The sequence below is a fragment of the Lacerta agilis genome, chromosome 13, assembly GCF_009819535.1.
Source record: "Lacerta agilis isolate rLacAgi1 chromosome 13, rLacAgi1.pri, whole genome shotgun sequence".
Lineage (NCBI taxonomy): Eukaryota > Metazoa > Chordata > Lepidosauria > Squamata > Lacertidae > Lacerta > Lacerta agilis.
Genome location: NC_046324.1, coordinates 9,475,601 through 9,499,084, shown reverse-complemented (window position 1 = coordinate 9,499,084; position 23,484 = coordinate 9,475,601). Strand labels below are relative to the sequence as shown.

General features: G+C 46.0%; 3 protein-coding genes across 3 annotated transcripts; all 3 read left to right on the top strand.

Moving 5' to 3' along the window:
• On the top strand, positions 1–7,391 carry LOC117056327 (zinc finger BED domain-containing protein 5-like). Its single transcript, XM_033166542.1, has 7 exons — positions 1–119; positions 1,705–2,215; positions 2,434–2,551; positions 3,016–3,098; positions 3,702–3,828; positions 4,260–4,466; positions 5,389–7,391. Exons 2-7 carry the CDS (start codon positions 1,802–1,804, stop codon positions 7,233–7,235), a joined length of 2,796 nt encoding a protein of 931 aa, XP_033022433.1. The 5' UTR covers positions 1–119; positions 1,705–1,801; the 3' UTR covers positions 7,236–7,391.
• A 4,857-nt stretch (positions 7,392–12,248) lies between these two features.
• LOC117056920 (zinc finger protein 24-like) lies at positions 12,249–16,192 on the top strand. The gene is made up of 5 exons (XM_033167615.1): positions 12,249–12,368; positions 14,447–14,966; positions 15,156–15,267; positions 15,996–16,072; positions 16,187–16,192. The coding sequence occupies exons 2-5, from the start codon at positions 14,550–14,552 to the stop codon at positions 16,190–16,192; spliced, it is 612 nt and encodes a 203-aa protein (XP_033023506.1). The 5' UTR covers positions 12,249–12,368; positions 14,447–14,549.
• Positions 16,193–17,239: 1,047 nt separating this feature from the next.
• LOC117056919 (zinc finger protein 501-like) lies at positions 17,240–20,875 on the top strand. The gene is made up of 3 exons (XM_033167614.1): positions 17,240–17,430; positions 18,597–19,700; positions 20,802–20,875. The coding sequence occupies exons 1-3, from the start codon at positions 17,397–17,399 to the stop codon at positions 20,873–20,875; spliced, it is 1,212 nt and encodes a 403-aa protein (XP_033023505.1). The 5' UTR covers positions 17,240–17,396.
• The last annotated feature ends 2,609 nt before the right edge of the window (positions 20,876–23,484 follow it).

Below are 23,484 nucleotides of genomic sequence, written 5' to 3'. Positions count from 1 at the left end.
AGGGAAGAGGAGGGGCGTCCAATGCCCGTCCCCACGAAGCCCGTTCCCCTCCCGGATCCACCATTGGGGGAGAGAGAGCGGCCTTTTGTCTTTCCCGAGAGCTGCATTGGGGCGATTTGGTGAGAGGCGTTGGGTGCGTGTGGGCGAAGGGGAGCCCCGCGAGGCTTGCAAGGAGAGAGGGGTGGGGGGAAGTTAGGAGTGGGGCGGGAAGACCCCAGGGGGGAGATACTTGGCCCAGAGCCCAGCCAGTGAGTGGAGAGAAAAGGCGCAAGAAATGTGGGTCGCTTGCAAACTGGGAGGGGTCCTTTGCAGAGCTGGGAAGGGCGAGGCGAGCCTAGCTCTCTGTTTCGCCCCAAAGAAAGGGGGCCTGGGCAACATCCCCCCCTCCCCGCAGTATTGGGGAATCCGCTTTCAGTCGTCCTCTCTGCAAAAACAAGCAGGCCTCTTGAATCCGGCGATTTTTATTTTTATTTTTAAACGGGAGCAAAACGAACCGACCTGGTTCTTTGGTTATATATATCTGTGCTTCGATTATAATGAGCGACCCCCTTTGACAACCGAACAATCCTCGCCTCCTCCGGTGCATTTTTGCACGGGGCAGAGCAGTGCTGGGGGGGGGGCATTTTTTAAGCAGGACCGCAATTTCCTTTAAAGGGGGAGGCTGAAAACAAGAGGGAAGAGATAGCCCAGTCGGTAGAGCGTGCGATACTTACTTTCAGGGTCGTGGGTTCGAAAGATTCCAGAATTACAGGGGGTTGGGCTAGATGACCCTTGGGGTCCCTTCCAACTCCACAATTCTATGATTCTGTGGTCGGTCTCGGTTGCTGCGGGGGTGCAGAGCTTGAGGATTCCACTGCTGGGAACTGGTTACTTTCCTGTGGAAACATTTGCTCTTGCTCTCACAAGGCAGTTCTCAGCTGCGCTAGCAAGAGAACATGCATGTACCCTGCCAGTATACCAGAGAAATGTTAGTTTGTTTTACATTGTTCTCCAAATATAACTAAAATAGAGAAAATAAAATGAGCTTTCCTTAGAAATGGGCAGTTTTCTGTGAGCTCCAATGGACGAATTGGCAGATAATTAATAAAGTGCAGTAACACCCACCCAGTGCTTTTTTTTTCTAGAAAAAACAGTGAGGGAACTCATGACAAAGTTTGTTTGTTGTGGCCTCAGTCACAGTGCCACCACCACCCCACCCTCGCCCCTGGGCAGGGGCTAAATGTGATTAATAAACTCAAGCAGACAATGATCTGGATTAGAAATGGCCACAGCTTTATTGATTACAGATCTAGGTGGATTTTTGGTTCAGGCATTGGGTGTATATCTGTTGCAGCATCCCCAGACAAAATAATAATTATTATTATTTAATTTCAAAAAGGTAAGGGAACTCGGTTTCCCAAAGTTTCTGCTAAAACAACAACAACAACCCTGCAACCATCAAGCAGCAGCCTTAATTTAATCTATTTTCACAGTAGTTTAAGAGTAACAGGCTTAAGGAGAACAAGGCAGTGAGGAAAAAGGGTTGCCAGAGGGAGGAAAGTGGGTGAAGGAAGTTCAGGGTTTCTGCAAAAGGCATTCGCTGCTTTTCCTCCTGGGATGGGTCCATGTTGGTAGCAGGAACCATCCATATTTGTTGGGGGGAAATCTTCCTTCCTTGCCTGGGGCATTAATGGGCTTAACAGAAGGAATGTCTTGGCTTTGCAGGCCTTGACAACACCACTAGTTAGGGACATCTCTGCCTCGAGACGAAAAGCTGGCAGGCAAAAGAAGCAAGCCTTCTCTCACGCTGGAGGCTTCCAAGATGGAAGAGCAAGACCCTGCTGCCTCCGAGTCAGGAAGGAGCCCTGAAAACATCAAGATTGGGAGCAGCGGGGAATCCTGGGAGAAAACCATGCAGAAGACTCTGAGCGAGAACTTGCTCAGAGCGGATGTGCAGCACCAGCGCTTCAAGCAGTTCCGCTACCAAGATGCCGAGGGCCCCCGGGAAGTTTGCAACCGCCTCCATGACCTTTGCCATCAGTGGCTGAAGCCGGAGCAGCATACGAAGATCCAGATCCTGGACTTGGTGATCCTGGAGCAGTTCCTGACCATCCTTCCACCGGAGATGGAGCGCTGGGTCAGAGAATGTGGAGCCGAGACCAGTTCCCAGGCAGTGGCCCTGGCAGAGATTTTCCTCCTGACTCAGGCAGAAGAGAAGAAGCAGGAAGAGCAGCAGGTGAGAGCACTTCATCCCTGTAGTTCCAGCGGCCCAGGAATGTGAGGGAGGATATCTTAAAACTCCCTACTAATTGCCCAGCTCTTTGGGGAAATAATCCAAGGAGGGATGTCCGCAATCCAGAGGCCTTTGCTTCTGATCACTCCTTTTCCCTCTAGTCAATGTCTTCTCCCTAGTCTTCTTCCTAGTCAGTGTCTTGGATCTTGTTGATTTTTCAGGGGCAGGGGCTGTTTGGTGCCGATTTCTCCGAGGCAGAGAAGACTTCACCAGACACTAAACACAGCCCCCTACGAAAGGGGATCATGCCAGAGGGTGACGGTGGGACCAGCTGGCAAGGTATGGATTTGAACTTGGTCTCCCCCTACTAAGGATGTAAGAAACCTGTGGGCTGTTTTTTTGCCTCCCTGGGTCTTCCAAGTCTCCAGTCTTTTGCCGTAATTAAAAAAAAAAATGTGCTCATGCTCAGTACTTGGAAGACTTTGCCAGCACCTTGATTTGTGCCCAAGAAGGAAATGGGGAAGAGCGTTTTCACCCAAATTAAATATAAAATGGGTATAAATGTATTTTGACAAGACATTTTGTAACACTCATGTGTGCTTCAACATGCACCACTTAAATCTCTGAAGCAATGATATGTTACTGCAGTGATGTGGGTGGCCTTCCAGATGATGTCTGACCACAGCTCCCAACCCAGCAGGGCCAATAGCCAGGGATGATGGGTTTGGGAGCCCAATAACACCTGGAGGACAATATGTTCTCCATCATGTGCAACTGGCTTCCCACCACATTGTCTCTTACAGGCTATGGAATGCTTCCAGCAATACGTGCTCAGCCATCTCTTCTGTGCGGTGGACGAGAAACGGCTTCTGGGCAACCTGATAAGGTAGTGGGGGGGGGGGAGGATTGTTGAAGTTGATTTAAGATGGACTGTGTGCCTCTGTCCTGTCACCTTCCTAGACCTGAACAAATCTCTCATGGGCGTAAGAAGAGCCCGGCTGGATTCATCTAATCTATTGCCTGCTCTCACATTCGCCCAAAAGCAGGACATGAGCACATCAGCGCTCTGCCCAACAACTGGTACCCAGAGGCATACTGCCTTCAGAGAGGAGGCAGAACATGCCATTGATAGGCTTGTCCTACACAGATTCCTCTAACCTTTTAAAAACCTATCCAGTTGGCTGCATCTTCTGCTGTGAGAATTAAGTGCTTTCTTTTGTCCTGAATTTACATTCAGCTACATTGGATGGCCACAAGTTGTAGTGTTATGGGACAGGGAGAAAAACCTCTCTCCCTCCACTGTCTCCACTCCACTCCATTTTAAACCGCTGTCATGTCCCCCTTTACATCTGTTGATGCCACTCAGTGAAGGTTTGAATCTTGCACAAAATGCCCAGTTACTTCCCCTGAACTTGCCTTTTAGATCTGGCTGAAAGATCATATTTCTGTTACATTCCTAAGAAGTAAAGGTTCTTATCTTTTCCCCCAGGATCTGGCGACCTTGAAGGGGGCTGCTATGTATCTTTCTAAGGAGGAGCGGACTTTGCTGGATCCAGAACAGAGAGCTGTGCATAGGCAGATCGTGATGAAGAGCTGTGGGATCATGGCCCCTCTAGGTAATGTTTCTTCTTCCCTGGTTGATGATGAGACATATTTTCAAACACAAAATAACATTTGTGTCTAACCTGATGGCCCAACCTTTAACCCGGCCTTTACCCACCTGGCTCCATCCAGATGTTTTGGACTACAGTTGCCATCAGTCCAGCCAGCACAGCTGATGGGTTGTAGTTCCAAACATCTGGAGGGCACCAGGTTGGCAAAGGCTGCCTTAACTAGTGTTTGATCCAAGGTCATTGCTTAGCTGGGAGCTGAATCCTGGTCTCCATGATCTTAGTCCAACTATATCATGGCAGCTGTCACTTAATGCAGGGAACTATCTCCCACCTAATATATTAGTCCTTACTTTATCACAATGGCTAATTGTAGCTCAGTTATTTTGGGGGCCCATTTCTTAAACTCGCTTATCCCTTTCCTGCCTTTATTCCAGGAGGCGAAAGATGGGAAGTGGAAAGTAAAGGAGAACCGCGAGGGATGTCTCCGGAAAGAGGGCGGTGCAAAAAGAGTGAAGAGCAGAAAAGGAAAACCGAAATAAACCATAAAAGGAGAACTAAATCCCCCGTTTCTGAAGACGGCGACTATCATGAAATCACAGTCCAAGGGAAAATAGGGAAAATAAGGAAAAGAAGCGAAAAGCGTAAGTGCCGTGTTTTTTTTGGGGGGGGGGGTGGTGGTTAAAATTCTAAAATCCTGAAGCTTGTTGCAAAATCTGCACAGGAGAAAAATGATTTAAAATACGGGGGTGTGGAAAGAACGTAACTGTGAGTATGCAGCTCACTACCCATGGAAATAATCTGCACAGGGGAGGAAACGTATACATGCTCAAGAGTAGCGGGGTGGGCGTGGCACCCACAAGGTTCTCCGTCTACCTGCCTGCTTTGTGTACCCTCACTCAGTCCAGGCAGCTGCTCTGCCTATCAGCTTCTTCCTTCTTAGGCTCAGTCTTGCCCTTGTAGAACACAGCAGAGGAAGATGGGGACAAAACTAGAACTAATTGGTTCTGCCTGTCATTGGCTCTGGCTCCACCTACTGTTGGTCCTCCTGCCTTCCCCCCTACCAATCTCAGTGGGCCACCACTGGTGCGTGTGAGAGGCACAGCCAAAGTGGACCCCACGGCAGCATTAGAATTTGGACTCTGATTTCCTGGGTGTGTTGTTATTTTAGAGTTACTGTATATTCTGGCATATAAGACTACTTCTTAGTCCAGGAAAATCTTATCAAAAGTCGGGGGTCGTCTTATATGCCGGATGGAGAATCTGCGGTCAAGTATACCTCAAACTCTATATTTTAACTGGAAAAGTTGGGGGTCGTCTTATACGCCCAGTCGTCTTATACGCCAGAAAATACGGTATTTGCTTTTTCATATAGTCATTTATTTCTTTGGCTTTGGTGACTCACTGTTTTCTAGAGACCTGATTTGCTCCTATATCAGTTACTCCAGCACTAATTTACTCTTGCTTTTTAATAAGGATTTTTATTTTTTTTAAAAAAAGTTTGGCCATTCATGTGAGTAGTAGCTGAACTGAAGTTCTCTTCTTTTCCTCCCCCTACTATACTAGCTGTTATTAAAATAAGTGAGCCGCCAACCGTTAAAAGACAAAGGACTTACTTTTTCAACAAGGAGTGGGAAGAGAGGTATTGCTTTGTGGATCTGAATGGCAAGTGTGTCTGCTTAGTCTGCTCCTCAACTGTTGCAGTCTCAAAGAAGCACAATGTCCAGAGACACTATGAAAGAAACCATAGCACTTTTGCAAAAGATTATCCCCTGGATTCTGAACTTCGGAAAAAAAAGGTCCATGAAATGAAATCTAAATTGGCGATTCCACCGACACCAGCCACCAGACCTGTGGTGCAATCCAAGAATAATACGATGGCATCTTTTAAAATTGCAAGCTTGCTTGCAAAGAGGAAAAAACCGTTTGTGGATGGGGACTTGCTGAAAGAGATATTCTTGACTGCCGGTGACTCAATGTTCGAAGGTTTCCCTAATAAAAAAGAAATACTTGCAGCGATTCAAAAATTGCAGCTGTCTGGAAACACCATCACAAGAAGAATTGAGTCTATATCCAGAGACTTGGATTGTCAACTGCAAAGTGATCTTCAGAATTGCCTTTGGTTCGCACTTCAGTTTAATGAATCGACAGATATAACAGACCCGTCCCAGATGGCAGTTGTTGCGAGAATGGTTTTGAGTGATCTTTCTGTGATAGAAGAGCTACTCAGAATACTACCTCTGAAAGGAAAAACAAGAGGTGAGAACATATTTCAGACTTTCAAAGACTTTGCCATGGAAATAAATTTGCCTCTTCACAAATTGTCATCTATCACCACCGATGAGGGAGCAACAACAGGCTGCATTGGTGGGTTTATTGCCCAGTGCCAGCAGGACGAATCTTTTCCAAAGTTTGTTTCATATCACTGCATCATTCACCAGGAAGCATTATGTGCTAAAGTACTCCGGTTTAAACACATAATGGATGTGGTTAAAAAGATAATAAACTCTATCCGGGCCGTCTCCTCAAAACACAGGCTTTATAAAGCTCTTCTGGAGGATGTTGATGCTGAGCACAACGATCTCCTTTTGCACACTGAAGGCAGGTGGCTGAGCAAAGGAAAAGTTCTGGCCAGATTCTTAAACCTGATTGAAGAAATTAAGGAGTTTTTTAGGTCTAAAGATCAGTATGTTGAACAACTTGACGACAGGTTTTGGTTAATGGACTTGTCTTTCCTTGCTGACTTGATGCAAAAACTGAACATTTTGAACTTTGAGCTTCAGGGTAAAGAAAAGCATATTTCTGGGATGGTCACTGCAGTCAATGCCTTCAAAGATAAACTGAGGTTGTGGAAGTCACACTTGGAGAGGAAATCGCTCCTTTACTTCCCCTCAATGAAGCAAGTCATTGGAGAGAACGACTTCAATGGCGCGCCATTTGTGGGCTACCTGGAGATCCTGGAGGAGCAGTTCCTTACTCAGTTTGAGCAGCTCATTGACATCGAGCCCGTCGTGTCCTTTTTTGCAAACCCATTCGACTCAATCGATGTCACAGTGACTGCCATGGCCATTGCAGAACTCTGCCAAGCTGGGCTGGAGGAAATAGAGCTGGAGATTGTGGACTTGCAAAATGATTTGGTTTTGAAATCTCATTCAGGCCACGACAACTTTTGGAATCAGGTTGGTTCTCAGAAGTTCCCTTTGTTGAAAAAGACTGCTGCAAAGGTAAACTCTTACTTTGGGTCAGCTTATCCGTGCGAGTCCCTTTTCTCTGCTAGAAAGTTTATCAAGTCAAAAAACAGAACACGGCTGACGCCTAAGCATCTGGACGACTGTTTGCGAGCAGCCATCTCGTCGTACACCCCTAATTATAGCAAGCTTGCAGATGACATGCAGTGCCAGGCATCACACTAGTCTTGGAGCAGTGGCACAATTTATGTGAGGTGTGGTTGCTTTGCGTTAATCATTAGCTTGATTGGGTTATTTTCAGTGGCTTCTGTTCTTTTCTATGCTGTGTTCCTTTTAACTGTAGCTGATATATCACTCTTAAATACATCATTTTACTTGTGACCGTGGGTGTATATTGTTGCAGTAACTCAGCCCAATGTATAAACAAAACGTCATTAAAAACGGCAAGCGAGCTTTTGAGTTCTCCAGAATGCTTCAGCACACTTGAGTGTTAAGCGAAGCCGGTGGGAAGCTAGCTTAGTGTCCCAAAGACTGCATTGGTCTCAGCCCCCATCTGCACTATACAGTCACACCTTGGAAGTCGAATGGAATCCATTCCGGAAGTCCATTCGACTTCCAAAATGTTCAAAAACCAAAGTGCGGCTTCCGATTGGCTGCAGGAGCTTCCTGCACTCAATCAGAAGCCATGGAAGCCCTGTCGGATGTTCAGCTTCCAAAAGAACGTTCAAAAATTGGAACAATCACTTCCAGGTTTCGATTGTTTGAGAGCCAAGGCATTCAAGATCCAAGGTAAGACTGTACATTTATAGCGGTACTATGCCACTTTACAGAGTCATGGCTTGCCGAAGAATCCTTGGGAGTTGTAGTTAATAAACTCTCGGAAGTGTTTTGAGAGTTGCCCAGAGACTCCTAATCCCCTCACAGAACTACAATTCCCAAAGTTCCCTGGGAAGAGGAACCGGCTGTTGGACCACTCTGAAAACAGTAGCTCTCCTAAGAATTCCCAGCCAGATCCTGAAGCAGAGGCTCCAATACTTTTTCCACGAAGAGTTGGAAACGACAACATCAAGAATTCCCAGCAGCCTTAACCAGCTCCACTTCCCAGGATTCTTTGAGGGAAGCTATGATTGTTTAAAGCGGCATGATACTGTTTTCAATGTTATAGAGCAGGTGAGGCCACATCTTAAAGCGGAGCATGGGAAAAGGTTGTAGTCTTACTCGAATAAGCTTCCTCAGCTGCTACGTAGGTTTTAGGTGACACCAAGAAATGCTAGGGTAAAGAAACACACGTGACTGATTCCCCATTTTTGAAAATACAAAATCCAGCAGTTAGAGAACTTTTGGGAATGTTTCTTATGGGATAACACAGCTGTCTTTTTCCTTTTTGTATAATAATTATTATGCTGCTTGCCTTCTAATTCACTTTGGGCTAAGGATATGGAAGCCCAAAGAACTTCAGTGGGGCTAGAGAAATATTTGCCATATCAACAAATCCTATCGGTTTATGCTATTTTTTGCTAAACTTCATTTACTGCTGAGCAGTGTTTGAAATTAGCCAGGTGCATTTTGCACCTGACTATTGGCCACTTACAACCAAGTGAAGATGCCTGGGAGCCAGGATGGTGCCTGACCTCTCCACCACCTGGAGGTGCATGCCTGGGTATCCTTTGATCTGGACTGTTTTCACACACTAATACCACATCCTGCACAATTCTATCAGTTACATTTTATCTGCACAATCGGAATGAATTTCAGGAACCAAAATGCTTTTTTCTGTGCAGCCTGAGCAAGAGCAGTGAACAACGTTATAGTAAATTGTTGTAGCTTGTCTTTACTTACCTCACCCCACTGCCCTGCTCACAGCTGTGAAGAATATTCCTACGTTATGAATGGTCTGTGTCACCATTAAGAAAAAGAAGTAGGAATAGGCCAATATATATGCGGACAGTCCCTGGATCAAGTGGCTAGCCAGATGTTTAACTGAGAATCAATCACAGTCAGTTAATCGCTTGAAAAATAGGACTTTAGAGCCATCTTGCCCTAAAATGGCAACTAGACATTCTGTTTTGGCCACTGTAACCGTGGCTAAAGGATCCAATTGATACCTAGCTTACATATCTGATTTTCTAACACTCCTGCTGAGGAATTCCCTGTGCAGTCTGATCCTACTTGTTTTGCTTATCCAAAAGTGCTGCAAACACAAGAAACCAAGCTCAAATCAAGCTGATGTGTAGCTGTAATTCAGTGCCCACCTCCACTTTTTAAAAATCTTTTTTTCTGTTTTAAAAAAGTTATTGTTAAACCATTTGTAAAAGTCTTCTCTCAGAATCATCTTTCGCCACAGGCTACAGGCACTTTGGAATAAAACTGGTAAACTTGCAAAGATAAACACCTTCAAAAATGTGAAAGAGATCTATCTGCTCATTTATAAGCATATGAAAAGGGAAACTTAACTGGGGATGTGTGCGGTTCTCTGCTTTTATACGAAAAGGTTACACAATATTACGCCCTTCAGCATAGGGTTAGAGGATTCTTAACTTGTCGGAATCCTAGGTTTCTGCAAAAAGGAAAGCTATTTTGAGAGCAAACAACCTTAGTGCCATTTCAGAGCACCTTCTCCCAGCAGGAGGCGGTTGCATGGACTTATAAAATTGCTCTCTGGGCTTTTCATGGCACATAGCAGGGCACAGAAGTCCTCTCCCTTTACCCTCTATATTTTTAAGCACTGGAGATTTAACTTGCAGATAGACACATACACCAAGCTATTGACTGACTGGTCAGTAGGGAAATAATCTTGCCACTATTGAATGAACTTTATCACAGAGAATTTCATGGTGGTCATTCATAGAAGTCAAATATACAAAACTCGGGAATTAGACACTGTGTTGGTGCAATTGTGGGAGTTCAGTGACTTTCTGGCACCTCTAGTGATCCTGCCTGTCCAGTTTGTACTTTTTGGTCTGTTGTGACAGTAGAAATTGGCACCATCACTGGTACTTGTAGCACAAGTGGACCTGGCTTAGTGCCGCCTCCCTATATTTAGAGACAACACTTCTGCCGATTGTATTGAAACTGCTGGTCCTTTACCCGCTGGCGGCAGCCAGCTTTGTGGTTGCCCAGGGATAGAAAGATGGTTCAAGCATTGCAAAAGAAAATTGGCTTTAAAAAGCAACGCATATTGCGCTTACGGAAAAACTCACCAACTCAACAGTTTTGCAGGGTATTATAAAACCAGATTATGCAGCTGTTTGGTGGACTTTCATGATGTCAACAATCGCCCACACTTTAATATGGTCTCTGCTAAGTATGAGTTTATCTGGAAATAACTCTGATTTTTTGCCCTAGCTGCTTACCTTTTCACTATGTATCTTGGCAAATGCTTTCATACCCTACTAGCTTTGTTATGAACATGTTTTATGCTGCTATCCCTTTATCGTAATCCCTGTACATACTGCTCGTTCGCTTTTATGTATACTTAACATTTTAGTTGCTTCGTCTTGTTTCCTCCCCCTTCTCCTTTTTTCTCTTACTCAGTGCTGTATACCTGTTGAAATAAAATAAACCATTTAAAATAAAAAAAATAAAAATACTGAAAGAACCTTACTGGCTTCAATTGTGTTTTCATGCACTTTTCACACTGCTAGTGGTTAACTTTAAAAATGGCCCTCCTGAAGCAGCGTCTCCACTCTCATCCTTCAGCTTGGACACTGACGTCCAGCTCCGAGGGCCTTCTGGTGGTTCCCTCCCTGTGAGAAGTGGGGTTACAAGAAATAAACAACTACTTGACTTTTAGAAGAAGCTCAAGATCCTTTTAGAGGTACCTGTACACAGATTTGAAAGGCATTTCCCATCTTCATCTCTTGCTACCCTGATCTCCCCCTTAGCTGCTTTTGTGGTTTCTTCCTCCCAGTCAAAATTTAGGCCAGGTCAGAGAACTCCCCGGGTCAGAGACCTGTGCATTATGATTTTGTTGCTCCATATTCATTGGTGGCAAGAATATACACAGAATAGTAAGTGGTTATATTGGTAACTGGAATTCTTTAAGTAGAATTAAATTCACTGTGCTGCCTTGTATTCTCACTTAAATTAGCAGCAGATTAGCCTGGAGACTTTCCAAAGGCCCCAGGAAGGAAAGAGACAAGCCTCTTTCCAAATATTCCTGCTCATCCTCGTACAGAAACTGTAGTCTCTCTCATCATCCCAATAAACTCTGTGAACTGTAGCTCTCTGAGGAGAATATGGGGGTCTCCTGCCAACTCTGAGCACTAATTACAGTTCCCAGGATTATTTGCGGGGAAGTCCTGGCTGTTTATAAAAGGCCATGATGCTGCTTGAAATGTTCAGTGCAAATGGGGCCTTAAGACAACTGTATCCCTCTGTCTCCTCACACTCCACTATGGGAAACTTTGGCAGGGTCAGGCTTGCCTGAGGACTGAACAACGGAGTCTCAGTTGCCTTGGACTGCACTGTAGCGAGAAAAGGGTCCCACCTACATCAATACATTTTGGCACCTTGAGGTGAACCACAAAATGGCGGGTTAAGTGAAGATCTACGTCAGGAACAGGGGAAGGGTGCAAAATTCCTGCATATTCCTGCATTGCAGGGGGCAGGGCTAGATGATCCTCAGGGTCCCAATTCTATGATGTGCATCGGGATCTGCTGCATCTCTGGATTCTGCTGCCAGAAGAGCTTGCCTCACTTTGCTTCATGGGTGGGCCAGCCCTGCTTCCACCCACCATCCCAGCCTGCATGCATCTCCTCCCTCCATCGCCTTGCACAAGCCAAACGCCACTTTCCCCCATACGGGTTGCGGGATAGGAAGAGCGTTCAGGAAGGGCAACCGGCACGGGAAATAACGATAAAAGAAACGAGGCGGCGGGCGGCGCCTATCCCGGTTCGTATCGGACTCCCCGCCTGGCGCGCACGGATGGAGCATCAAGAACCACCACCTGCCCGGCGCGCATTGCTTGCTTGCGTTTTGGATGCTCCACGGAGAGGATTCATGTTGCGGGGCCCTCAAAGGGTTAAATCCATGTTTCCCAAACTTGGGTCACCAGCCTTTTTGTGGACTACAACTCCCATCATCCTTAGCTAGCAGGACCAGTGGTCGGGGGTGATGGGAACTGTAGTCCAAAAACAGTTCGAGACCCAAGTTTGGGAAACGCTGGGTTAAATGAATCGAGTCTGATTCCTAGAGAGAATTTATTTTATAGGGGGGAGGGGGAGAGGAAGTGAACCCTGGAGCAAAGGCAGCCCCACCAATGGATGCCCCTTCCTGCCCTGTTTCTTCCAGGAGCGGAAAGTGGCCCCTTGGCTTCCGTAGGCGCTGCAGCGGCGCCTCCTTCCTCCTGCGATCTGGTGAGCCCCCGCCCTTGTGCATTTGGGGAAAGGGGAGCCTCGGGGCTACAGGGAATGGTGGGGGGGGGGTGAGTAGGGAGGATCCTGATTCTGGAAAAGGTGCCCAGGCTCAAACCCTGCAGAGAGAAGGCTTGCTTTGCTTTCTTGCTGTTATATCCCACCTTTCCACCAAGGAGCGAAAGGTGGAGTACATGGACAATCCCCTCTGCAGGGGTGGCTGTGGCCTGGATTCCTGCATTGCAGCGGGTTGCACTGGACGACCCTCCGTGTCTCTTCCAACTCTCATGTTTCTGTGGTTGCTGCAACGCATCATACTTGGGGCTGCCTCTGAAAGCGGTTCAGAAATTTCAGCTGAATTTCGGCAGCTGGTTTGCTCACTGGGGCTGCTATTATTGTTGTTGTTCAGTCGTTCAGTCGTGTCCGACTCTTCGTGACCCCATGGACCAGAGCACGCCAGGCACCCCTATCCTCCACTGCCTCCCGCAGTTTGGCCAAACTCATGCTAGTCGCTTCGAGAACACTGTCCAACCATCTCATCCTCTGTCTTCCCCTTCTTGTGCCCTCCATCTTTCCCAACACCAGGGTCTTTTCCAGGGAGTCTTCTCTTCTCATGAGGTGGCCAAAGTACTGGAGCCTCAACTTCAGGATCCGTCCTTCCAGTGAGCACTCAGGGCTGATTTCTTTAAGGATGGATAAGTTTGATCTTTTTGCAGTCCATGGGACTCTCAAGAGTCTCCTCCAGCACCATAATTCAAAAGCATCAAGAAAGGGCTTTTTCTACGCTGGTTTCCCACTTGTAGGATGCTCTCCCCAGGGAAGCTCGTCTGATGTCTTCGGTTATGTATCTTAAGGCACTGGGAAAACACATTCCTTTTGTCCCAGGCCTTTGGCTAATTAAGTAATCTCTGGCCTTTTGAATGTGCTCATGGGGGAGGCTTATTGGTTTGTTTCTGTTCTTGCTTTATTATGCATTTTGTGTTCTCTTTTGTATTTTTATTTTGTGAACTGCCCCGTGATCTTCAGGTGAAGGGTGGTTTATAAATAAAATAAATAAAACAAACCCTGTGGAGTAGGTTAACCTGAGAGACCAGGACTGCCCCAAGTCCACCCAGTGAGCTTTATATGGCTGAGTTTGGACCCTGGGCTCTCAGGTGCCAGTCCAGTGCTCTGACCAGTACACCACATTGAGTTGTGTTTAAAGGTTCGGGGCATAGAGGGCCTGAGAAGAGCAAGCGAGACCATTGCCCCGTTCCACAGCAGGGCAGCTGGCCCATCCAGGACCCCCCCCCCATTCTAAATTGAATCAATTAATGATAGCTGTACTTCTGTTAGAATTAGTGCCTCCCTTGATCAGGCGCCAACTCTCCTCCCTTTGTCCCAGTCTTGTGTTCTCTTCATGTGTTCACACAGTGTGTTCATGTGGCCACACTGTGCTGGGGAAGGGGGTGGGGATGACCCACAAAAAGTGTGGGGTGAAATAATTAAAAGAAATGGGGAGAAAGACATTGAGAGGAAAACAGGAGAGGGAGAGAAAACTCCCCGTTTCTGATGGACACAAAGTTTGGGAGCGGTGTCTGGCTACCGTTGTGAACAGGATACTTCAGTGCGTCAGAAGTGGGGAGCCAAATGTAACCTCTCTATGGCCCTCTGGACTCACCCCAGACCACACCCATTCCTCAGCCACACCCCTCAGCACCCCTAGTCAAATGCCACCATTGCCACCATAGAGAGGACAAAGGTGGGAGGAAACGGGGAATGCTCCATCTTCCTCCTCTCAAGACTTTAGTTCATTTAAAAATCTCAGCCTCCCCTTTCCACCTCCTTTTCTTCCTAGTAGAAGTATTAGTTGGTAGCTGGACTAGTGCAACAGGTTCTGCACCTTTTGAACCTCAGTCAGAACGAGGGCTTTACTCTATAGCCCTCAAGTGAAGGAATTCTTCCTCATCCCAGCCTGTGTCTCACAATATGCATTCACTGCCTTTCGTTTTGGGACAAGACGTCGCTTCTGAGCTTATGGGAAATCCCCCAGCCTTGGCAAAGTAATAATGCACTTACAGAATGATGTCTTGGCTTTGCAGGCCTTGGTAACGGCACCAGTTAGGGCCATCTTTACCTCAAGGCAAAAATTGGGAGGCGGGAAAAGCGATCCTCTTGCAGGAAGAGAAGGAGCGCCAATCCAAGATGGGCAAGAAGGATTCAGCTGGCCCCAAAGAAGGAAGAGGCCGCCTCAATGCCATCAGGAATGGGAGCAGTGGGGGATCCTGGGAAAGAACGGTGGTGCAGAAGACCCCGGGCGAGGACACAAGTAGCTCAGTTGTATGGCGCCAACGCTTCCGGCGGTTCCGCTACCAGAGTGACAAGGGGCCCAGAGAGGTTTGCAGCCAGCTCCACCATCTTTGCCGCCTATGGCTGAAGCCAGAGCAGCGCACAAAGAGTCAGATCCTGGACTTGGTGATCCTGGAGCAGTTCCTGACCATCCTTCCAGCGGAGATGGAGCGCTGGGTCAGGGAATGTGGAGCCGAGACCAGTTCCCAGGCAGTGGCCCTGGCAGAAGGTTTTCTCCTCAGTCAAGCAGAGAAGAAGCAGGAAGAGCAGCAGGTGAGAGCACTTCATCCTGGTAGTTCCTTGAGCCCAGGAATGTGAGAGAGGATACCCTAAAACTCCCCACTAATCTCTTTGGGGAAATCATCCAAGGAGGGATGACCCCAAACCCAAACCTTTGCTTCTGATCATACTTTTTCTAAGCCTTCTCCTGTTCTGTGTCTTTGCTTCTCATTGCTGTTTCAGGAGCTGGAACTGTTTGCAGAAGTGAGCTCTGGTTTCCCCAAGACAGAGGAGGCTCCATCAGACATCAGACGCAGTTCATCAGGAACAGGGGTCATGCAGGAGACCAACAGAGGTACCTCCTTACAGTGTAAGGATTAATGGGGCATATTTCAACTTGCTCTGCCCCTGTTTATTATGCAAGAAATCCCTAGCATGCCTCAAGTTTTTGACATAATTTGATTGCAGCCAAGAGCTCCAAGTGGGAGGGAATTGAGTGAATGAGAGATTCCCCCCCCCCAACACACACACAGCTGAAATGGGTGCTGACATCCAAAATCCATTCAACGGAAAATATATGGGCCTTGCTTACATGTTTCGCTAATCCAAGCTATGGCTTAGTGCAGGTCTGGGGAACCTTAGGACTTCTGGATGGTGCTGAATTACAACTCCCATCTGCCGTAGCAAGCATGGCTAATAGCCAAGGATGATGGGATTTGTAGTGCAGCAACAAATGGAAGGACAAAGGTTGCCCACACCTGACACAGTATGAGGCTGCTAGTTGGGGAGATCATGACTTCTTTGCTCCTCTCTGGTTGTTTTGCTGTTGTACTCCACTGAGCTGAGCTCAGCCGTGGCTTGGCTTAGCATGGCGTCCAAACTTTGGTTCATAGTTTAGCTCTCTGCAGAGGAACTATGTCATAATCAATGTCTCCTGTCCGTTTGCATCACACCATGGCTTGGCTTAGCACAATGTGGGAAGCAGGCCTTTGTAATGCCCATGTGTAGTTGGACATGCATTGCTTATTCTACTAGCTTCCCACTATCTTTATTTTTGTGTTTGTGTGTGTGTGTGTTTTACAGGTAATGGAATGGTGCCAGAAAAACATGCTCAGCCATCTCGACTTTGTGGTAGATGGGAAATGGCTTCTGTGCGACAGGTAGGGGCAAGACTCCCTGCAGAGACAAAAGGGGGAAGCTTGGTTTTCTCTGTCCCCCTGCTCACATTTCTGGACCTCAATGAATCTTTCTCTTTTTGTTTGTGTCTCTCAAAGCTCTAGTTACAGGTAGGTAGCCGTGTTGGTCTGCCGTAGTTGAAACAAAATAAAAAATTTAAAAATTCCTTCCAGTAGCACTTTAGAGACCAACTAAGTTTGTTCTTGGTATGAGCTTTTGTGTGCATGCACACTTCTTCAGATACACTGAAACAGAAGTCATAGAATCATAAAATCATAGAGTTGGAAGAGACCACAAGGGCCATCCAGTCCAACCCCCTGCCAGGCAGGAAACACCATCAAAGCATTCCTGACAGATGGCTGTCAAGCCTCCGCTTAAAGACCTCCAAAGAAGGAGACTCCACCACACTCCTTGGCAGCAAATTCCACTGCTGAACAGCTCTTACTGTCAGGAAGTTCTTCCTAATGTTTAGGTGGAATCTTCTTGTAGTTTGAATCCATTGCCCCATGTCCACTTCTCTGGAGCAGCAGAAAACAACCTTTCTCCCTCCTCTATATGACATCCTTTTATATATTTGAACATGGCTATCATATCACCCCTTAACCTTCTCTTCTCCAGGCTAAACACCAGACCCTTATATATAGTGAGAGGGTGGGGAGGGGTATGACTCAGAAGGGTGGTGGGAATGGGTGATGGCTGATAGGTGTGGTAAACTGTTAATGACTGTTAACGACTACAATTGGTATTACAGGAAAAAGCAAGGGGTGAGATGGCAAAAAATAGTTTTATCATGTATAATGAGATAAGAATCCAATGTCTCTATTCAGACCAGGTATCTCCATGGTTTTAAGTTTGGTAATAAGTTGCAATTCAGCAACTTCTCTTTCCAGTCTATTTCTGAAATTCTTTTATAATAAGACAGCTACTTTGAGATCTTGTATAGAATGTCCTGGGAGACTGAAGTGTTCTCCTACTGGTTTCTCTGTCTTGTGATCCCTGATGTCAGATTTATGTCCATTTATCCTTTGGCGTAGGGTTTGGCCTGTTTGTCCAGTGTATATTATTTATTGGATGAAAAATTGAAGACGCATAGCAGTTTTATGAACAACATCATAAGAAAATCATTATATATCTTCCCCGCTATATCTGCCATAACTGGCCTTTTGGATATTACTGTCTTATCTATGAGGAGGAAACATTTTCTTTTTCTTTCAGGGCCTGGTGACCTTTGACGAGGTAGCTTTGAATTTCTCTAAAGAAGAGTGGGCTCTGCTGAATCCTGACCAGAGAGCTCTGCACAAGCAAGTCATGGAGGAGAGCTGTGGACTCGTTGCCTCTCTTGGTAAGGCTGCCTAGTTCAAGGTTGGGGGATTTGTGGCTCTGCAGACATTTTTGGACTCGTAACTCCCATCAGCCCAAGCCGATGTGGGCAAGGATGATGGGAGTTAAGAGTCCCTAGATGATGAAAATTCTTTTTACATTTCTTAACATGCTTTGGCACAGTTCTTGCCATTCAGCATCTCAGGTCTCCTTCACCCGGTCTAGTGGACCGTGTCAGTAGTTTTATTTACTAAAGCATTTATATCCTGCGTTTCCATTTAATTGAAATCCACAAAGGGGATACCAATAATTAGACATGAATATGCAGTGTTAAAGCCGCAGCACAGTGAAAACGACTTTTCGGTCAGCATCAGGTCATTTGACAGTGGGGTATATTCAGAGCTGTAATAAACAGAAATAAAAACCAGAGCCATTTTAGAATCGCATTAGCCTAACAGAACCACACTGTCATTGTTTACTGCCTAAAAGTCAACAGTGAGAAAGAGAGAGGAGGGAGTCATATGTCCCTAGGGAACAGGTTGCTCCACCCACTTTTGCCTCTGGCTCCGCCCACCACTGGCATGCTGCCACCAGAAAGTTGCTCAGAAGAGAATGCGACTCTCGATCTGGAAAAGGGTTTCCCACCTGTGTTGTAACAGGAGTGGGGAAATGTCTTTCGTTGCCACCACCCACGTTACAGATTAGCTAGTAAAAAATCAAGCTGTACATTCGCCACAAAATAGATATGAATCTGAGGTGATGTCACCTGCCTCAGCCACATTTGGTGGACCACCTCAAAATCCAATGTGGCTTGAATATGAGACAGTCCAAGGTCAAACACACTGGCCTCTGGTGCTTCAGAAGGCTTGTGGATATTTTTCTGATGAGTTTATACAGTCTCGTAGTCTCCCTCAAGGTCCCCATCTGCACTATTCATTTAAAGCCCGTGAGAAGGGTAGGCAAGGATCTGGCCTGATGGCCAGTATACTGTTCCCCACCCCTTGTTCTACACCACACCAGCAGTCAGTCAATGCTAGATAGAAGAGGTTGGAAAACGTGTGCAAAAAACTGCCTCCCACCTAAGTATTTTCAGCTCTTCTTTTATCAGAACAGTTATCTGACGTGGTTTGGTGATATGAGACTCCTGGCCTAACTCAAATTCTTATCAGCTCCCTGTTTTCATTCTAGAAGGTGACATCCGAGATTTGGAGAACGAGGGAGCACTGCGTGAGAGTCATTCCTTTGCTTCAAAAGCCAGTGGCTGCTATGAAATTGCAACCCAAGGTGAAAGAAACGAAACCAGCAACTGCCCTGTGTCTCAGAACAGATCTGATTCGAACCCAAACCGTGAAGCTTGTGGCAAAACCCATGTAGAGGAGCAACCATTTAAATGCCAGGATTGTGGGAAGAACTTCGGTTGGAGATCACAACTCAATAGGCACCAAAAAATGCACACAGGGGAGAAGCCATATAAATGCTTGCAGTGTGGAAAGAGTTTCAGGCAGAACTTTCACCTCACTTCCCATCTAAAAATCCACAGAGGGGAGAAACCACATGAATGCTTGGATTGTGGGAAGAGCTTCAGTCAGAGGAATGACCTCGCTTCTCATCAGAGAATCCACACAGGGGAGAAACCATATAAATGCTTGGAGTGTGGGAAGGGCTTCCGTTCAAGCACCAGCCTGACTTGTCATTTAAGGACTCACACAAGGGAGAAACCGTATAAATGCCTGGAGTGCGGTCGCAGCTTTGGCCAGAGCTCATACCTAAGTAAACACAAAAGAATTCATACGGGGGAGAAACCATATAAATGCCTGGAGTGTGGCATGAGCTTTAGTCATAATTCATCCCTCACATACCACCAAAGAAATCACACTGGCGAGAAACCGTATCAGTGCTTGGAGTGTGGAATGAGGTTCAGTCAGAGCTCGGCCCTCATGTACCATCAAAGAATTCACACAGGGGAGAAACCATATCAGTGCTTGGAGTGCGGAAAGAGCTTCCGGGTGAGACCAAGCCTCACTTCTCATCAAAGAATACACACAGGGGAGAAACCTTACAAATGTCTGGAGTGTGGAAAGAGCTTCCGTTTGAGCACAAGCCTGACTGCTCACCAAAGAACTCACACAGGGGAGAAACCTTACAAATGTCTGGAGTGTGGAAAGAGCTTCAGTGTGAGGAAAAGCCTCGCCTCTCACCAAAGAACTCACATGAGGGAAAAGCCACGTAGATGCACCAAGCAGGGGTGGGGAGCCTGCGGCAATTCAGATGTTGTACCCCCAACTAGCACCAGCCAGCATGGCCAACAGCCACCGATGATGGGAGTTGCAGTCCAACAACATTTGGAAGGCCCCAGATCCCCTGTCCCTAGCTCTCAGTAAGAAAGAGCTTCATTAAGTATCATAGGGCTCACACAAGGGAAAAACTAATAGACATGCTTTGAGTATGGAACAAGATTAATATCAATAAAGCCAATATTTCAAACTGGAGAAGCACTGTATAAATGAATGTCACAGGAGCCCTATTTGTGTGCTGTAACAAAGAAACTATTTTTGTCTTAAATTCATTCATATATATATATATATATATATATATATATATATATATATATATATATATATGAATAACTTTTTATGTTCCTTTTTTCGAATACAAGTCAGTTCTGAAACCAAGAACTGTAGGATTATGCATTATCCCTTATAAGCACATAAAACAGTATTAAAATAGTATATTTGTCTAACAAGTCTCCCTTATCATCATGTTCAAATAACATTTGTGGACTCTGTGCCACAAAATTTCCCATGTGTCCCGTGAGATCCCCCCCCCCCAATACTTTGAGCCCATTTCACCATTTAATCTGTTAACTTTTTCTGGCCCACTATCCTATTTTAAGAGCAACTTACAGATTTTTGATGACACATTAGTACCAGCCTTCATAATTAATTCTTCAAATATTGTAAAATCTCTTAGGTTGTGATTCTAACCCCTGGCCTACACTTAGAATCATAGAATCCTAGAGTTGGAAGAGACCACAAGGGCCATCCAGTCTAACTCCCTGCCAAGCAGGAAACACCATCAAAGCATTCCTGACAGATGGCTGTCAAGCCTCTGCTTAAAGACCTCCAAAGAAGGAGACTCCACCACACTCCTTGGCCGCAAATTCCACTGTCAAACAGCTCTTATTGTCAGGAAGTTCTTCCTAATGTTTAGGTGAAGGTTAGGATCCAGTAGATGTTCCTGTGGGCTGACAGGGTCCCACCACTATGGAGGTCCCTGCTTCAGGCACAGAAAGCACAGCAGAGGCAAGGCCACCATCATCTCAAGGAAATGCTGGATATTATGCCAGTCCAGCTCCCAGAAAGGGGCCTGATCTGGACATCTCTTCTGTGACAGAAAAAGGAGAAGATGTACCCATCATCAACCTGGCTAGTATGAACTGCAGGGCTTCAGATAAGGTGGTGGCATAAGCTGCTTCTCCCTGGGCATAGAATGGATTGATCTGTGCAGTGTCAATTTGCTCAGTGGTCCATTTAATGCAATTTGCAACACATAATATAATACAATACAGATTTAAGTATGAAACCCACAGATGACAGCTTTTTTTTTTTCTTTTTATCCCACACATTCCCCCCCCCCTTGATTTCTTGGCTTTTTCTTGTTCCAAAAGATTTTTGATAAGACACTGGCATTTGTTAATTTGCTGAGCCAGTATCTCAGTTGATAAATGTTGAAATGAAATCTTCAGGCAATCTGGCCCGAAAAAGATACAATTTCTTACAATGATTTGTAAGATTTCCAGTTTCCAGTTGCCATATATTGTGTCTATGTGTGTGTGTGTGTGTGTGTGTGTGTTCTTATTTGTTATTCTTATTGGGATCACCACCACCACCAATACCCTTTAATCATTTTTTTTTCCTGCTGTCATTTATGGCCATATTTTCTGCTTTTACTTTAATCAATGCATATTACACTAAACATCCAGATTCAGTTGCAAGTTTCACTAATTCTGTTAAAGATCGTATAGGCTCTGTAAATGTTAAAACTATATATTAAACATAAGAATATCAGTTCCTCCCAATTTCTTTTCATCTTTGTACCTCTTTTTATTTTATTCTCTTACTGTAATTGCTAATGTTTCCAGAGCTAGAATGAATAAAAAAGTAGAGAACGGACAACAACCTTGTCTTTTTCCTTTTATATATATAATGACCTATAGGCCACAGGCATTCCCAGGCAGCAAAAGGAATTGGAGAAGAAGAAAGAAGAAGAAGAGTTTGAATTTGATATCCTGCTTTATCACTACCCGAAGGAGTCTCAAAGCGGCTAACATTCTCCTTTCCCTTCCTCCCCCACAACAAACACTCTGTGAGGTGAGTGGGGCTGAGAGACTTCAAAGAAGTGTGACTAGCCCAAGGTCACCCAGCAGCTGCATGTGGAGGAGTGTAGACACAAACCCGGTTCACCAGATTACGAGTCTACCGCTCTTAACCACTACACCACACTGGCTCTGGAGGATGCAGTTCTTATTTTAGTACTAGCAAAATCCAGGGGAGGAAAATTTGTTTTTTCCCTTTGAAAAAAAGCTGCATTCCCGTGCACAGTTTAACGACGTTTCTCAACTTGAGGCCCAATCGAGGCCTTCATAATGGGGCTTACATAGACATTTGGAAATTGCTGCATAAACGTTGCAGAACTGAATTTTAAGATTAGAAGAGTGAGAAAGACAGAATCCAAACCAACAGCTGTGTCCATTCCTATTTGATAATATGCTTGTACATGTATAAAGGTAAACAAGGTAAAAGGACCCTTGGATGGTTAAGTCCAGTCAAAGGCAACCATGGTCTTGCTTTTCAGACAGGGAGCTGGCATTTGTCCACAGACAGCTTTCCGGATCATGTGGTCAGCAGGACTAAACCGCTTCTGGCACAACAGAGCACCGTGACTGAAACCAGAGCGCACGGAAACACCGGTTACCTTCCGGCTGCAGTGGTGTCTAATCTATCCACTTGCACTGGCCTGCTTTCGAACTGCTAGGTTGGCAGAAACTGGGACAGAACAATGGGAGTTCACTCTGTTGTGGGGATTCGAACTGCCAACCTTCCAATTGGCAAGCCTTCTACACGTATGTGCACGCGCGCGCGCGCGCGCACACACACACCCCTCTCACGCTAGACTCGGGCCTTCATTGAACTACATAGTTCTTGGATTGCTGAACTGAAACCTTCCCCTAGATGGCGCCATAGCCATGTTCAGAATTCTCTCGTAAAACCAGGAAGACCCAAATGTCAGGGCCGCCAACTTTTCATACCAAGTGGGCTGCATGGGCATGGCGGGGGTGGGAGGCAGTGTCCGCCAAATCCTAAAAAATTATTGAAAAGCATTTAATATACTCAATTAATGGGTTTTGCCTCCCCCCGCAGAAGTCTGTCGTCCCCTAACAAAAGCCAGCTCTCCGTAATGTCCGCTTTTGGAGGGTATTTTTACACATGATCTTTTTGGCCCCCCCACAAGAATCCTGGCTACAGGCCTACAGCCATGGTGGGCCAGAGAGTAGTTCTTTGACGTGGAGCCTGAACACTGTCTTGTCACACCGGTGGTGGGTGTGAGACCAGCCCTCCTGCCACCTTCCCAAAGCAGGCTAAGGAAGGAGCTGGGCTTTGGGAAGGAGGCATGATGCCTCTGACAGGGTCCTAGAGTCCTTCCTCCTCCTCTGGAAAGATCATTGCTCTGCCGACTCATGCCTCTGGCTCATCACTAGTATGTGGCTCCCAGAAGGCTCCCCTTGACGCCAAAATTTTCCCCAACCCTGGTTTAAGTGAGTAACAACTTACAGCTGGCCATGTTTTTAGAAGGGGGACATTCTGTCTTCAAAACCAGATAGCCATTGTGCTATATGGAGTTGGCCTCCCAACAAGCTGGCTATGAACACACCAGATTAAGACAGAATCTGCTCTGCCTGTCAACATAGCTGTGTGTACACAGACACACACAGAGACACACACACACAGGTTTATTGCAGTGTGCTTCTGTTCTAGGGCCCTGGCTGCTGCTATGACCTACTTTGATTATTATGAAG